Source organism: Sorghum bicolor, chromosome 7 (assembly GCF_000003195.3).
Source record: "Sorghum bicolor cultivar BTx623 chromosome 7, Sorghum_bicolor_NCBIv3, whole genome shotgun sequence".
Lineage (NCBI taxonomy): Eukaryota > Viridiplantae > Streptophyta > Magnoliopsida > Poales > Poaceae > Sorghum > Sorghum bicolor.
The window spans coordinates 4,536,100-4,552,448 of record NC_012876.2 but is presented as its reverse complement, the minus strand read 5'-3'; the positions used below and the strand labels follow the sequence as shown (position 1 = coordinate 4,552,448).

At 43.4% G+C, this 16,349-nt stretch overlaps 2 protein-coding genes across 3 annotated transcripts; both read right to left on the bottom strand.

Annotated features, from left to right (window-relative positions):
* On the bottom strand, positions 903-2,820 carry LOC8067861 (probable prefoldin subunit 2). 2 transcript variants are annotated; one of them, XM_002443839.2, is made up of 2 exons: positions 2,666-2,820; positions 903-1,645 (listed from the first exon to the last, which is right to left on the bottom strand). In XM_002443839.2, exon 2 carries the CDS (start codon positions 1,591-1,593, stop codon positions 1,153-1,155), a length of 441 nt encoding a protein of 146 aa, XP_002443884.1. In that variant the 5' UTR covers positions 1,594-1,645; positions 2,666-2,820; the 3' UTR covers positions 903-1,152. The 2 variants fall into 2 exon arrangements, with proteins under 2 accessions (XP_002443884.1, XP_021320689.1); XM_021465014.1 differs by having other exon boundaries at positions 903-1,600; positions 2,666-2,805.
* Positions 4,832-5,453, bottom strand: LOC8076594. Its single transcript, XM_002443838.2, has one exon. It carries the CDS (start codon positions 5,293-5,295, stop codon positions 5,044-5,046), a length of 252 nt encoding a protein of 83 aa, XP_002443883.1. The 5' UTR covers positions 5,296-5,453; the 3' UTR covers positions 4,832-5,043.

The window sequence follows — 16,349 nt, the reverse complement described above, 5'->3', positions numbered from 1 at the left end:
ACCCGGCTATATATATATATATATATACACACACACACACACACACACACACACACACACACACACTTGTGGTGAAACTGGAATGATGTATGCATGGCCACATGCTCCGGTCCGTTTCTTGGACAGGGGTTCAAGAAACAAGGCAAGGAATCACCAAGCAAGCTGCTAGTCCTAGTGCACAGCTGAGAGCTGACAATGACAGAGACGAGGTCCGGAGCAACTTGTTCTCCAAGGGTCAGCGGCGCCTGCCCAGTGCCCAGCATGACCACTGACCGAGCGATCCACTGATGAATGGATATCGTCGCCGTCGTCGCGCGCTCGTGGAAAGCAAAGCCACAGCCACCCACCTGCCTTCCGAAACCCAAATGAAACCATCACAAAAACAAAACCAGCTCAATTCGATTTCTCATTTCACTTGTCACTGAAATTTCGTGCGTCCAAACAAATGTCTCAATTTGCTCTCACTAGCAGAGGCAGTCGACAAAAAACTTCAATCTTCAACGACATGACATGAGGTGTGTGCTTTGCAAATGCCTACATGTTTGGCTTCAGCCCCTGTCCTGCTCTGCTCTGCTCTGTTTTTGGGATATGAAGGAACAGAGCATTCAAGGCTCTCCCCAGGGCAGCTCTATAAGCTTTTGTTTTTAGCCCGGTAGGCACACCAAGTGTAAGCGTGTGGTCTGCTCAAACTCAAAAATTAAACATGATAGATGACTATGGGCTTATGGCTGGAAACAGGAAAACAGGAACCACGCACCACAGCACAAACACAGGAAAACACTACTGGAGTGAGTCAGCAGGTTGAAATAATCATACAGACGACTTCCCATAATCATCTGAAAAATATAGTAAAAAGGACCTCCAGACAGAAATTGTAGTCCTACGAAAATCGACACATGCCATCAACAAGAAGAAACACTTGGATAACCGATCCAACAGAAGAACAGATGCAGAAACCATATCACATCTTATCAAACTATTCCAATTCCCAATGGGGTCCTCATCTAAGGATAATATTGGATTTTACACAAAATCACCGGTTCTACAGAAGTATGTCACCCCAAAGCCTACACAACTACCAAAGAGCAACCACCTCCCTGCTGTCTAAAGGATAATAACTCGTAGCATCCAGGTCTCTCTAATTAAATTTTATTACTGTCCGGCAGGACCAACAAGGACTCCCTGTGCAGTGCCTTCCTTCTTGCCACCTTCATCCTTGGCATCATTGTTAGCCTTCCGGATCCTGATCTTGTACTTGAGCTCAAATTCGGTGATCTCTTTCTTCTTCCTCTCCAGTGCCTCATGCATGCGGGCAATCACCTCTTCGAGGCCCTCCTTATTGCGCTTTACAGCAGGAAGGACCTCCTTGATGGTCCTCTCTACCAGGACACCGCCAATCATCCTGTAGCACCGCCTTGAGGGATCCAGTGGCTCGATCGCGCCTATCACAAGGGAGTGCTCACTGACCTCCATCTCCAGCTCTGTGATCTTCGTGTAGAGCTGGTTCATTTCGGTACGCATGTTGGTGTAAGTGTTGGCGACTACTTGTTCATTTATGGCTTCTTTGCCATCACCACCTGCTCTGCTTGCCATTTTTCCCCTAGTGGAGCAGATAACCAGAGAACAAAATCACTAACAGAAAAACCTGTGAAGAGAAAAACATCTTTTAAGCACAGGTGCTACCTAAGAGTTCATCACAGCATATGAGGCACACAATAAAACAGTTAAAGGCAAACACATTGACATAGAGGAAATACATTTCTGTAGCAATAAATAGAAATCAGTCATAAACATCACCTAACAAGCAATATAATCAAACAAGTAGTGTCAGCAGTTTGTAATCACCTCATCAACTATTTGAGGAATCTATACACTATATGCTGCCAAAAGTAATGTCAGCAGTTTGTAATCACCTCATCAACTATTTGATGAATCTTGGTTAACTACCTCATAAATCATAATATCAGAATTACCTGTTCAAGACGTAAGGAGGAATAGGTTATAAGTATAAGTTTTAAGTGAGAAAACTTGCATAGCAGAGCATCTCATCAGCCTAGCATCATTCTCCGTTAATACAGATGCAAGTTTACTGCCACAAGATAAATAATCCGGGAAAGAAAAACAATTCTTCCTCCCGGACACAAGCACTAGCATCACCGATAAGCAGGACTATTCTGGATGCAAGTGGCCAAGTGGGAAATGTCAAAAACTAAGGCCTTGTTTAGTTTGGGAAAAGTTTTGGATTTTGCCACTGTAGCACTTTCGTTTGTTTGTGGCAAATATTATCCAATCATAGACTAACTAGGATCAAAAGATTCGTCTCGTGATTTACAGGTAAACTGTGTAATTAGTTTTTGTTTTCGTCTATATTTAATGCTTCATGCATGTGCCGCAAGATTCGATGTGATGGGGAATCTTGAAAAATTTTGGGAACTAAACAAGGCCTAATCCAGGACACAAATTTCTCACAGTGGTTTGTCCAGTAAGAAAGAAATATAGGAACCCAGCCCAGACACAAATTCTCGAAGTTGGTAGGCATAACACATGTGTAGACTTAATTAGATCAGAATCAGATCCGAGTATATACAGATAGACAAATAGCTCAAGCTAGGGTTTGGGAGCTAGGTTTCGCACAACAGGAAGGGAGGAGAAGGGATGCGCGTACCTGTGGATGCTCGTTCGTCTCCGGCGAAGGGGTCGGCGGAGACCTGGGCGCCTGGCGTCGGGCAGCGGCGGTCGCGCAGTTGTCCTGACGAGCGAGAGAGAGCACGGCGCGCGCACGCGGCGTGTACGGGAGAAGAGAAGGCACTGGGCAGCAGGAGTTTGCTTGGGCCCGGGGCAGGCCTGGAGTGGGCCTGGATGGGCCTTATTCCCATGAGCCCATGACATTCTTCTGTGGTGAGATAAATCTCTGGTTTTCTTTCACCACGAGGAAGGATTTTATAAGGCCAGTATCAATGATGAGTTTATTTTTAAAGTTACCATATCATATGGAATAAAATAAAATTTAAATAAACCACTCATTCTAAATGGAGAGTTTTATTATATGGTTTGAAAGACATTTAATTTAAAGACTTATATAGAGTTTGTAATCTTGCCTAGAGAGTTTCTCTCGCCTTAAATACACTAACATATCATCAAAAATGACTATGTGATAACCTATTTAATGCGAATAAAACTCACTTAAAACTCCCACTGAGACTGGCCTAACATAACTGAAAAATTCGTAGTGTTTTTGTTGAATTTTCTCCACGATTATTTCACATATTTAATGAGCATAGAGACCGATGCAATGAAGTAGTTTTGAAACCCCATTTATAAATTATCATACAACATTTACAAAACTTGTATCAAATTATAAATTGTCACAACCTGGAAACCACACTTGTTAAAACTTTTGCTAACACCCTTACCAAACTGTAAATTGTGTTTTTCTCCCTAAGCTTTCAACTTTCAAGCTGCAATCCTAGGTGCAATATGGAAAAATACTTCTAGTCTCTAGATAAAACAAGATGGATGTGACCGCCAACCACCCATTGTCCCAAGATGGCTGTCCATAGTTGTTTTGATTCTAATCTCCTCGAGGCTGATACATGGTCATCAATCGTAGAAACCCTAAATGGAACTCTACTCACCCTAATAAGATGTTCAGTATAACCCGCAAGTTCAAGCCACAATGTAGCAGATTCTCGTCATAAAGTCTCAACTTCAGGAGCAAGAAAGGGTCAAGTGCTAGCAAGGACCATCTTTTCCCTAAAAAGGGTCACCATTATATAAGAAGCTCTATTTTAGATGCACATTGGTTTCATGTATGTTTGTTAGATGCATAGCAACATGACTAGGTCGGGATAATAAATAATATATACTTGCTCCACTATAATTCGTTCAACTCTCACTTTGGAAATTAAATCTCATATATAGACAACATTCGATATATGGGATGGTTCGCTAATCATACTTTTTTCAGCTTAGACACGTCAAAAATAGATCACTTTCTTAAAATCTACTCCCTCCATCCCAAATTGTAAGTCATTCCAACAATCTTGGAGAGTCAAAGCATTTTCACGTTTGACCAAAATTATAGAGAGAAATACTAAGATTTGTAACGTAAAGTGAGTATACTATTAAAATATAATTAAGGAAGAATCTAATGATATTTAGTTGGTATCATAATAATTATTATTTTATCATATAAATTTGGTCAAATTTAGAAAAGTTTGACTCTCCAAGATTCTTGGAATGACTTACAATTTGGGATGGAGGGAGTACTAAAACTTAGCAAAAGGATAACCTGATGGGTAACTTAAGTTGACTAAAACAAGAGCAACCTAAAAATGGCTCGGAAACATATTTGCCAAGAAAAAAAGTTTGGTGAGGGGCAAGACCACAACAAGAGGGGATCTCTAATGGTATAGCTGGCTTGAGTACCAATGGACCATTGTATATGTTGTAGTGAGTTTTACTAACCCGGAATGGACCACATACCAAGTATGAGATTGGTAAGACTTATATCTTGTAGTGATTGGGTAACTGCATGGTGGATTCAGTGCAAGATGGAGCACATGATAGCTAGGAGGGCTAGTACGTCAGCCACAATCAAGAAAGGTTAGGGACACATGAATCAACTCTTATCCAGGCACAGGTATGGATGTTCGATCTTACTTCTTGTCCGGGTACTATTGTACACCTCTATAGAGTTTTGACTTGTGTGATCATTTTGGAATGAGCATCATTGTTGTGACTTCTAAAAAAAAACTATTCATCTAGAAAATTCAATGTGACTTATATAATTTAGAATTAAGGTAACTCTGAGTTTGGCAATCTTGATTTATTCAATAATTCACATCGAAGTCATAGCCATATTGTAGTACAAGGTAAATCGAGGAAACCTAAAGCGACAAATAACACTACCATCCCCACTCACACTACTCTGTATGCAGCGCAACTACCACACTAGCTGTAATAATGTTACTAATTAACAACATGCTCCGTGTCCGTCGTCAGGCATGCATGCAGAGACGCATCGATCAACCACACCTGTGGCTACTCTTCGTCGTCGTCAATATTGTCCACCTGCTGCACCACCTTCTTCTTTCTGCCGCGGGCGCCGGTGCTGCTCCCGTCGTCGTCCATGACGGCAGGCTTCTTGCGGTAGGCCTCCTCGTAGCGCCTGGCGGCGTCGGCGCCGCGGTCGGCGAGGTGGCGGATGTTGGGCACCTTGTAGTTCTGCGCCGCGTACACCCCGACGGCCGTGCCGACCAAGAAGGGGAACAGCCGGCGGAGCAAGCACCCCATGGCTTCTTGAGCCTTTTTTTTTGTAAGTATGTTATTAGCTGGATCACTCAGCACGGTGCAAACAAGCAAATTTAAAGAGCTTGCTGGGCTATCAATGTGTGGATCTATCGCAATTCGCAAGTCAGTGATGAGTGATGACTGATGAGTGATGGCAGTTTGCTTGTAGCAGCCTACAGCCATTAATTCGTATATATACTTGCAGCTAGCTAGGCTGGCCCTGCTTGCATTGCTTGACCTGAAGCATCATCTAATCTCTACCCTATCTTTGTTTTGACTTTGTTTCTTGCACAAGGGTGCAAGAAAAGAAGGCGAGGAAGCAAGGTACAACTATAAAGCTTGGTCAGAAATTTAAAGGAATTACTACCTTCGTCGTAAAGCGATGCAATTGATGTAAGTTTGTACTATATTCATACAAATGTTAGTATTAATATTTATGACTTCAGATAGTTATACTATTAAACTATATTTAGTGGTTCATCTAATTATATTTTTTCGAACTAGGAGTTATCCCATTTCCATTACTGGCAACGGAAATACACCGACGAGTTTGAAAGCAGTTCAAAGACAAGAAAACAGAGCAATACAGCAGCTAGGGGGGCTTGAACCCCAACAGAAGGGCTTAACAACATTTATCTGATTATATGTATTGGATATCATAAAGACATAACGTTTGTAATTTTTTAAAAGGATAATTGCATGTTTTTGAAAAAAGAGGTAGTATTGCATATATAGTACTACTAGTCTTCAGCAGGTTCTCTGATGTGTAGGCAGACAGAGATAGATGAGCGAGGAAGAGGAGGCCGTGATCAACTTCTTGTGCAAGGGTCAACGGGTGAGTTGCAGCCGCAGGATGGATGCCCTGCCCTGCCCACCAAGGCAGCAGCAGCACGCGGTTTCGTTTTTTTTTCTTTGGCCTTGTTTACTATCCATTTTTCTAAAAAAGATTTTCAGTCACTTCAAATCTTGTGGCCTATGTATAGAACATTAAATATAGATAAAAATAATTAATTATACAGTTTATCTATAATTTACGAGATAAATTTTTTAAACCTAGTTAGTTTATGATTAAACAATATTTATCAAATACAAATGAAAATCGTGTTCATCTTGCGAAAAAATTTTACAACTAAACAAGACCTTTGTTGCGGCGAACCCACGGCTGATAGTGATAGATGGATGGAGTTGCCGTCCTCGTAGTGGGCCCAGCGTTCGGGAATTATATTCGGAATCGATCGGAATAAATTACTCCTGCTTAATCGCTAATCATACAGTACTGCTGGAGCTAGTAGTCTAATAATGGATTAGTGTTCGTCAATCGTCATCATATATTTCACCTGATTGGTGCTACTAGCTGCTTAGCGGTCGTGCTGCTCCGGCGCCTCGACTGACAGTGGACACCGTACCTTTCAAACTGCAGCAGGTGCACAAATTTACAAAGGGATCATAAGCATGCATGCAAGCATGGATCATCAGTGGCAGATGGAACCGAATAAAGAATCAGCACTTTGTTCATCAGTGGTATGGTACGTTGATGGCTGGCGGATCACCGGCCGTCTGTGCTGACTGCAGACACTCAACCCGATTATATATATTCCGCTGTCTGTACTCTGTAGACGATGAAATTATCTGAATTCTGGATTATATTCAGTGGATCAGTCATAGCAGGCCTTTTTTTTTATTGATTTGTTCATTCATTTACCTTTGGTTATTCAGGCTTTAGAGTGCGTCAGTCTTGTGCACAGCAAAATTAAGGCATATATATAAGCGCAAGATAATTAGTGATACATCAATACGATACCATATACATATAGACATGCAGTGCTCTATTATTATTACGAAGTAACAACGCGACACACATCTAGGCCTTGTTTACTTCCCAGAAAATTTTGCAAAATTTTTCACATTCACCGTCACATCGAATCTTTAGACGCATGTATGAAATATTAAATATAGACGAAAATAAAAACTAATTGCACAGTTTGGTCGAAATTGACGAGACGAATCTTTTGAGCCTAGTTAGTGTATGATTGGATAATATTTGTCAAATACAAACGAAAGTGTTACAGTACCTGTTTTGCAAAATTTTTTGGAATTAAACAAGGCCCTGTATATCCGATCCATCCATGAGGCTAGAATCGATCAGTCCGACGACCCCTCGGATTTGTCTCCCTTCTTCTCCTCCTTGCCGTCCTTTCTTGGGATGGGGCATCTCTTCCCCTTCTCCTGGGCGTCGTCGTAGTACTCCTCGCTCCCCCGGCCGCCGGTCTCCGGTGACTCGCCTGCGCCGACGACGCGGCGGCGGTGGCAGGAGCAGGAGTCGTGCTTGTGGAGGGGGCACCGGCTGTTGCGGAGGGTCGTCATCGCCGCGCCGAAGCCTGTGCCGGCCAAGAACGCCAGGCCGTACTTGTAGAACGCCATGATGGACTGATCTTGATTCCACAGGGGAGGGGAATTCACGAACGCTGCTGGTGATCCAGCTGCTAGTTGCTAGTGCTAGCTCTCTGTGAGTTGTGTTGCCTCTTATCTGAATCTGACTGACTGATGAGCAGAACAAATTAGAGCGCGGTTTATATATACAGGAACGCCAATGACTTTTCTGATACGGTGAGCGCCTCTTACTAGTCGCACATGCTGACTCGTGGATATATAGCATATGTATATATATACTTGTCTGCAGGGTTGCCTTTTGCCATGACTGAGACCTGGTTTAGTTTTCAAAAATTTTCAAGATTTATTGTCACATTGAATCTTACGGCGCATGTATAGAGTATTAAATATAAATAAAAAAAATAACTAATTGCACAGTTCAGTTTACCTGTAATTTATGAGATGAATCTTTTGTGTCTAGTTAATCCATAGTTGGACAATAAGTACTAAATACAAACGAAAATGCTACAGTAGCCAAAAACAAAAAAATTCACCAACTAAACAAGGCATGAACCACGTGATTCATTCCATTCTTTGCCCTGGACAGGCAAGGAATAAAAACGACAGAGGAGTGTAACAATAGATGGGAGGCTGATCAGATGAGAGGTGAGTACTAGTGCCCAACCCGGCCCTCTATTGTAGAATACAGTGAATCCTAAAGTGGTTCTAAGACGCGACAAGCACGAAATGCATGGCATGAATGCATTGAGCATTCATGCTGGTTGTGTTTTATATTTTTGTTATGCAAAACTTCCAAAACATGTTAGACATGGATTAGAAAGTTTTGAGAAACTCCTAGCATTGTTTGGGTATTTTATTCTCTCTTTTTCCTAGAGATAAATTTATTTTTTTGGAGCTTCTAAAGATATTTTTCACAAGCTACAAATATTTTATTTGGATTCATCTCTATGATTTTCCTCTATTTTTTCAAACTTAGAGACATTTTTTTGTGGTTAAAAACCTTATCAAGTATTTAATAATTAAAAAGATTAAAAAAATCTACAAAACCACTCCAAACCATGATAGGGAGATAAATCTAATGGTTTTAAGAGTCTAGGGAGTAAAATGTTAGTTCTAAAATTTGAGGAGGAAAATTAGGCTTATAGTTATAGTTTAAGAAGGTAAATTGATTTTTCCCCCTTTATATTTGTGTTTCAAAGCATTTGTTAGAGGCCCAAACGACTTTTAATCATGGGCTGAAATTTGCTTCTTGGATCGCTAGCCAAAATATTACACTTTTAGTTTGGGCTGAAATACTTAGAAAAAACAGGCTGTATGCTGATGCCTTGTAAAGAATCGATACCAGAGTGGACTCCGCGGGAGGTTGACAAAATCCATCTTTAACGCTAGTGATGTTTCGCTATGTCCGCTCTCGACGATACTGACGCGCGTGTAATATCACATCTGCATAGCTATTGTGTTCCTACATAGAGATGTCGAGTCCACGCTCGCGGCGCCGCGCCGCTGCACGCGTGACGCCTCTCGCCGGCCCTCCTCTCCGGTGGGAGCCAAGGTGATCTCTCCCCCTTCCGCGCCTTCTCGCTGAACTTCCTGTTTCCTTCGCCTCGTGTCCTTCTTGGTGTGCCTCCTCCGCACGACTTCCTACTCTGCCCTCCCGCTTGCCCCTTGCTCTGCTGCTCTCATGGACGCTGCTGCCCTCTGTGCCTTGCCGGGCATAGCCATCCGGAAGGTGATCCGGGAGAGGTTTAAGTCCACGGTTACTCCTCTGTGTAAAAGGCATGCTTTCTTCTTGGTCGCCTCGTTTGGGCGATCTAAGATAAGCTCACGCCTCTTTCTGTGGGTGCTATCCTTCAGGCGACCCTGGGAGGTGTTGATTTGGATTTCGACGTTTTGCAACTTGCTGATCGAGTGTTTCGCTTCTCTGTTGCTTCGAAATGGGTGGGTTTTCATCTGTTCAATTTGCGTTCTTTTGGTTGCACCCATTTCAAAGTCTTCTTCCATCTGTGGGGTTCTGGAGGTCCGGACTGGAAGCGAGAATGGAGTTTATTCTGCAAGGAAGAAGACGCTTCCTGGTCTGTGGTAGGCAGGAGTGCTTCGTCCCCTGCAAGGCGGGTTAGCCCGGATCAGTCTTTTGCAGATGTGGTCCGCTCAGTTCCTCTCACAGGAGCAAATCGTGTGCCGATTAATGGACTTCGTCCTAAATCTCTGGCTGTTAGTGGGGAAAAAAATGCAAGAGAGGGCTCGGGTCTTCCTATTGGTTCAGTTCATCCTTCGGATGGCTGTAGAAGTAATTTAAACTTAAATTTGAATTTGGGGGTGTCGTCTCAACCTTTCTCTGACAGAAATCCTGCTGAGGATTTGTCGCTGAGGAGGTGCCCTAGATGTTTGACTAATGGACACGTTAGGGAAGTGTGCAAATCTCCTGTCAGATGCCATGCATGCTTAGGCGAGGGTCACGTCGCTGCCCGATGCAGACAAGCCCGGTTTTGGAGGAAAAAAGTGATTCAGCCTTTTAATCTTGGGCGTGGACTAGGATCTGAGAGGAGATTGGAAAGGAGATCCTCTGATGGGCCGGCGGTAGGCCCAATCCAGGGAAGCCGAAGAGGCGGAACCCGCACAGAGAGTTGCACCGATCAGCCGCTGCCATTCCAGGAACCAATAGTAAGATCGGCCGAGCTAGAACAGCCGTTGACAGGTGGACCCGATGGCAATCAGACCCACAGGGCAGCAGTGGATCAAGAATTGCGGGGGGTAAATCAGTTTAATCAGAGAAGGGAAATATTTACCAGCACCGCTCTGCATTCACTGCGCCATCCAACCACTGTCACTTCCACCCACTCTCACTCTCACAGAAATCGTCGAGTGCCATTGCCTTCACCTCAAGCTCCGGGTGCGTCGTCAAGCATGGCATTCCAGAGAGCTGATCCGAATCCTTTCAAGCCAAGGGGGATGAACATCCTCAACATTCCAAATCGGCCGGTGATGATCAGGACTATGGCGCCTAGGAGGCCTGTTCCAAGAAACGAGAATCTGGCAATCGTCACAATCTTCCCTATCCCTGGTAATGTCCTGCACTTCCCTGTGGTAGAAGAAGTTATCAGAGACTTTTGTGTGGACAGGAGAGTTAGAATCAGAGAGGTGCAGAGGTGCCATCTAGGTCAAGCCTTTGTCCGTTTCTGGAATGACTATGATAGAGACAACTTTGTAGTCAACAGCCCGCATGAGTTTGATGGGGCTTTATTCACCTTTGTAAGGCATAACCAAGGAAGAAACTGGAGGAGCGTGACCTTTAATCACGAGTGCCTAATTATGCTTTTGGGTCTGCCTGAAGATTATTGGGCGGATGATTGTATTGATGCAGTCCTTGGGCCTGTGGCTAGTGTCATTTCGTGGTACACTGAAACCACTGAAATCAACACAGTGGTAGTCACCAGACTGTTAGTAAAAGTAAGGGTGGTGGATCTGGAGGACATCCCGCACTTCTCGGTCTTCTCAGATGCTCCGGGTCACCAGGGTCACTCTTGGACTGTCCAGTGTGAAATCCTGCAGCATGAAAACCTTGGACACGAAGCGCCTGAGGAAGAGCTAGTGCCACAGTTGCCAGAGGATGGTGGGCCAATGTTGTATGATTTCTTTGGGTTGGGGCAGCAGGTGCTTGCTCCGATTCTTCCAAATGAAGATAACAATAACTGGCAGCAACAGGGGGAACAGCTTCAGGGGAACCAACAGCAGCAGGACTTCCAAGAGGGGGGACCTCAGCAGCAGCAACTACCAGGATGGGGGGAGTGGCCACCTCAGCAGCCCATCCAGCAACTGCAACTGAATTTGGCTGGACCTGCAGCTGTGGTCCAAGATTTGAATGACTTGCCAATGCAAGATGATCCCATGGAAATGGTTATTGATCCAGCACAAGGTTTTGAGCAGGAGGTGGTTCTTCAAATTGCTCCACCTGAACAAGCCCTTCCAAACAACCTTCCTGCTGAGTTAATGCTGGCTCAAGTGGGGATTGAAGTACAAATGCCTGCTCAGTTTCAAGCAATGATTCCTGATGAGGAAGTCATGATGGATTTGGATGAATTGCAGCAGCAGATTGATCAGGACCTGGATGACCAAAATGCAAATGTGCAACAGATTCAGCAGGAGAATGTGCAGCCTGATCAAGCATTGTTGGGAGAGGAGCCTTTGCAGAATAATGAGCTAAATGAGGCTGTGGGGAATCAGGAGTGGCTGCAGCCAGCCTTTAGCCTGGATCAGCAAAATCAGATGCTTCAGTTACAAGACCTGCAGGAGCCGACCGAGGATTTGGCTCAGCAACATCAAGGGATGCAAATGCAGGAGCCTCAGGATCCAATCTATGTCCTGAACACACAAGCCTCAGCTGATCAAACCAACCTTGACCCGGTTCAATCAATGAATTCCATCTTATTGCCTCAGCAGCCCTTAAAGAATATGCAACAGCCTCTAGAAGAGCAAAATGAGGTTCTGGGTCAGTCCAATGTCTCTACAGAGGCTGTTCATCAGGAACAAGATGGAAATGAAGAGTCTATGTGCCAAAATGTGTTGGTTCGAGCTGAAAGTGGCCAGGATATCAGTGTGCACGAAAATGCCCAAATTGGAATGGTAAAAACCTTCTTCTTCAATGCACCTAATGTGCAAAATTTAGTGAGGCAGCATCATTCGGCGCCAATAAAATCCTGTTTGAATTTGAATGTTGGGTTAAAGGAAAGGGAGTTGGTGGCTGTCCCCAAAACTTGGGCTCCATTTCTCAGGGCCTTAGTGGAGGCCCCTGCACAGCATGATTGGGCTAAAAGCCTCCTTAACGCTGGGTTGGGCTCTTGCTTAAATCTGGGCTCTGGTTCTTTCTCAAGTCTGGGCCACGATGAATTAAGCCCAATTCCTACTGAAAAAATGGGAGAGGGAGCCCAGACCTGCTTGATGCTTACTGATGGGCCAGAAATTGCCAAGTCAATTGAAGAAGCTGTTTCAGAGGAAATGCTGGAGGATCAAGGCTCTACTCCTACAAAAAAAGAGGGAGAAAAGCAAAATCTGCAACTCCTATCGTTGATTCAGTGGTTAGAAGAAGTAACAGGGTGAAAGCCAACTCTCAAGGGTTTAAATCTTCCTGTAATAAGAATTGCTTGGCTTGCTCGGCTGGTATCCCAACCATACCCTCGGTGGCTCTGAGAAAGATTGGAGTTGAACTGTGTGACATGAAAGAGGATCAACTTGATGAAATCACTTTAATGGGGAAAGGAAAGCTAGAGCCTGTTGGCAAGAAAGCTAGAAAAGTCAGTGATAAGAAAGGAAAATCTGCAGATGAGGGAGAACAAAGCAAGCAGAATGAAGATAGCTAGAGATTTCAGGGAAGGGGACTTTTGGTGCGAAGATAGAAGAGGGACTGATTCTAAGATGCCCATGGAGGTGGAGCAGGACTTTGGGTGCAACTGTACCTGTTTGCATTTTGCTTTAGTTACTTCCTTTTTTACTAGTACTTTGGTTGTAATGGACAGCTACTTCAACCCTGCTACTTTCAGTAACCCTGTGGGTTTACTTGTTTCAGCTTTCTTACCTGGTTTCTTCTCTAATTTCCTTGCTTTTAACTTGTTTGAGCTGTCTTGCCTGGGGATCTTTTGGCCTAGGCCTTTCGTTTGTTTTTGGTTTCTATGAACACTAAGAAATCTTGGAAAGTGTTGAGTTGGAATGTCAGGGGCCTAAACAGTGATAGAAAGTGGAATTCTATAAGAGACAAAATATTTGAGAGCAGAGCTGAAATTATATGTCTTCAGGAAACAAAAAAGGAAGATTTTGATATGAGTTTCATCAGAAGAATTTGCCCCACGGACTTTGACTCCTATGAGTTCCTTCCTTCCATTGGAGCCTCTGGAGGGATTTTGATTGCATGGAAAAGTGGTGCCTTTTCTGGCCACCTGTCCTTCAGTAATGAGTTTGCAATCTCGGTCGAGCTAACTTCAAGGTTAGATAACGAGTCCTGGCTGCTGACCTCGGTGTATGCACCTTGCACTGCAACTGGGAAAAGGGAGTTTCTGAATTGGTTTAAAAATATTGAAATGCCTGAGGACCAAGACTGGTTAGTTGTAGGGGACTTCAATCTTTTAAGGAGACCTGAAGACAGAAATAGAGAGGGGGCTGATCTCAATGAAATGTTCCTCTTTAATGAAGCTATTAACAATTTAGGCCTAATTGAGCTGCCTTTACATGGTAGAAAGTACACTTGGACCAACAAACAGTTCCCACCTTTGCTGGAAAGGCTTGATTGGTTTTTTACATCAAATTCATGGACTGAGCATTACCCCGACACCATAGTAAAAGCTCTGGTAATGGAGGTCTCTGATCACTGGCCCTGTGTAATTGAGATTGCAACACAAATTCCACAAGCAAGCAGTTTTAGATTTGAAAACCATTGGCTTAGCAATGATGACTTCATCTCTGTTGCAGTAAACGGTTGGAAAGGGCCTGAAAATATCACTGACCCAGCAAGACTTATTTCAGCAAAGTTCAAGAACCTGAGAAAGGACTTAAAAGTATGGAAAAAAAGCCTGCCCAAACTAGCCATTCTTATTGGGAAAATCAAATCAGTGCTACACTTCTTCGAAACCATTGAAATTTTCAGAGACTTATCTGTACAAGAATGGAACTTCAGAAATATAGTAGCAGAAAAGTTGGTGCAACTTCTCAAGCAGCAAAGAATTTACTGGAAGCAAAGAGGCAAAGTAACATGGGTAAAACAGGGTGATGCTGCAACGAAATTCTTCCATGCTCAAGCAACAATAAGACACAGGCAAAATAGAATCACTAGCTTACTAGATCATCATGGAAACTCTCTATGTGGTCATGAACAAAAAGCACAACTGCTATGGTCTTCTTTTAGAGAGAGGCTAGGGATCACAGAGCACAATCAGATGCTTTTCGACCTAGAACAATTAATCCAACCAGAGTAGGATTTAACTTCACTTGAAGAGCCGTTCAGATATGAGGAAATTGAGTCAGTAGTGTCAAATCTACCAAACAACAAATCTCCAGGACCTGATGGCTTTACCAATGAGTTCATCAAAGAATGCTGGCCCCTAATTGCAGATGACTTCATAATAATGTGCCAGCAGTTTCACTCGTCTCAAATGTCAATCTCCAGCATTAACAACTCCTTCATTGTCCTCATCCCAAAAAATGAAAGCCCTTTGACAGTGAATGACTATAGGCCTATTTCTCTTTTAAATTCATCAATCAAACTACTGACAAAGCTGTTGGCAAACAGGCTACAACAAAGAATCAAAGACTTGGTGCATCAAAACCAGTATGGTTTCATCAAGACAAGAACAATCTAGGACTGTCTTGCCTGGGCCTTTGAATACATATACAACTGTCACAAATCAAGAAAGGAGGTTATCATATTAAAATTGGACTTCGAAAAGGCCTTCGATAAAGTTGAACATGGTGCAATCCTCAATATTTTACAGGCAAAGGGGTTTGGACAAAGATGGATAAAATGGATTGAATGCATTTTAAACTCTGCAACCTCCTCAGTGCTGTTAAATGGAGTACAAGGAAAGAGATTCAAGTGCAAAAGAGGAGTCAGGCAGGGTGACCCTCTGTCCCCTCTTCTTTTTGTAGTAGCTGCTGACTTGCTTCAATCCATAGTCAACAAAGCAAAGCAGCGAGGTCTTCTCAGGTCACCAATCCCCTTGGCATACACAGAGGATTTCCCAATAGTGTAATACGCTGATGATACTCTGCTAATAATGGAGGCTTGCAGTAGACAGCTGCTGACTCTAAAGGCCCTCCTTCACTCTTTTGGGGAATCAACTGGGCTTAAAGTGAATTACAATAAGTCCATAATGGTGCCAATCAATCTTACCCCTCAAAAGTTGCAACACCTGGCAAGAACCTTCAGCTGTGCCACTGGGGTTTTACCTTTCACTTACTTGGGCCTTCCACTAAGTCTTAAAAGGCCAACTGCGATTGACTTTACTCCTCTTGTGAACAAATGTGAGAAGAGACTAGCAGCTACTTCAGCTTGGTTAAACCAGGCAGGGAGGTTAGAGATCACTAACTCAGTAATCACAACAATGCCATCATTTTGTATGAGTACTTTCCTACTTCAGCAAAATGTAATTGACAAGATTGATAAGCTAAGAAAGCTATGCTTATGGAGAGGCTCTGATATAAATGCAAGGCAAAAACCGAGAGCGGCTTGGAAAATTGCTTGTAAAGAAAAGGGTCAGGGAGGCTTGGGAATCCTTAACATCAAAAGTCAGAATGAGGCACTACTAATCAAGCATCTTCATAAGTTCTTTAACAAAGAAAACGTCCCTTGGGTCCATCTGGTCTGGGAGAAGTACTACAATGATGGAAAGCTTCCCAGTTCACAGAGGAAGGGTTCCTTCTGGTGGAGAGGAATTTTAAAGTTGTTAACCAAATTCAAAGGCATGGCAAGAGTGCAGCCAAACTCTGGGAAATCTTGCTTCCTCTGGGGAGATTTATGGGGGGTCAAAACTATGGATAACAGGTTCCCTGAACTAGAATCATTTGCAAAAAATAAGCTCACAACTTTGGCAGAAGGTTACCAGTCGGTGCCCTTTCATAATTTATTTCACCTGCCTATGTCCAGTCAAGCACATCAACAGATGTTACAGCTACAGCAGGAGATT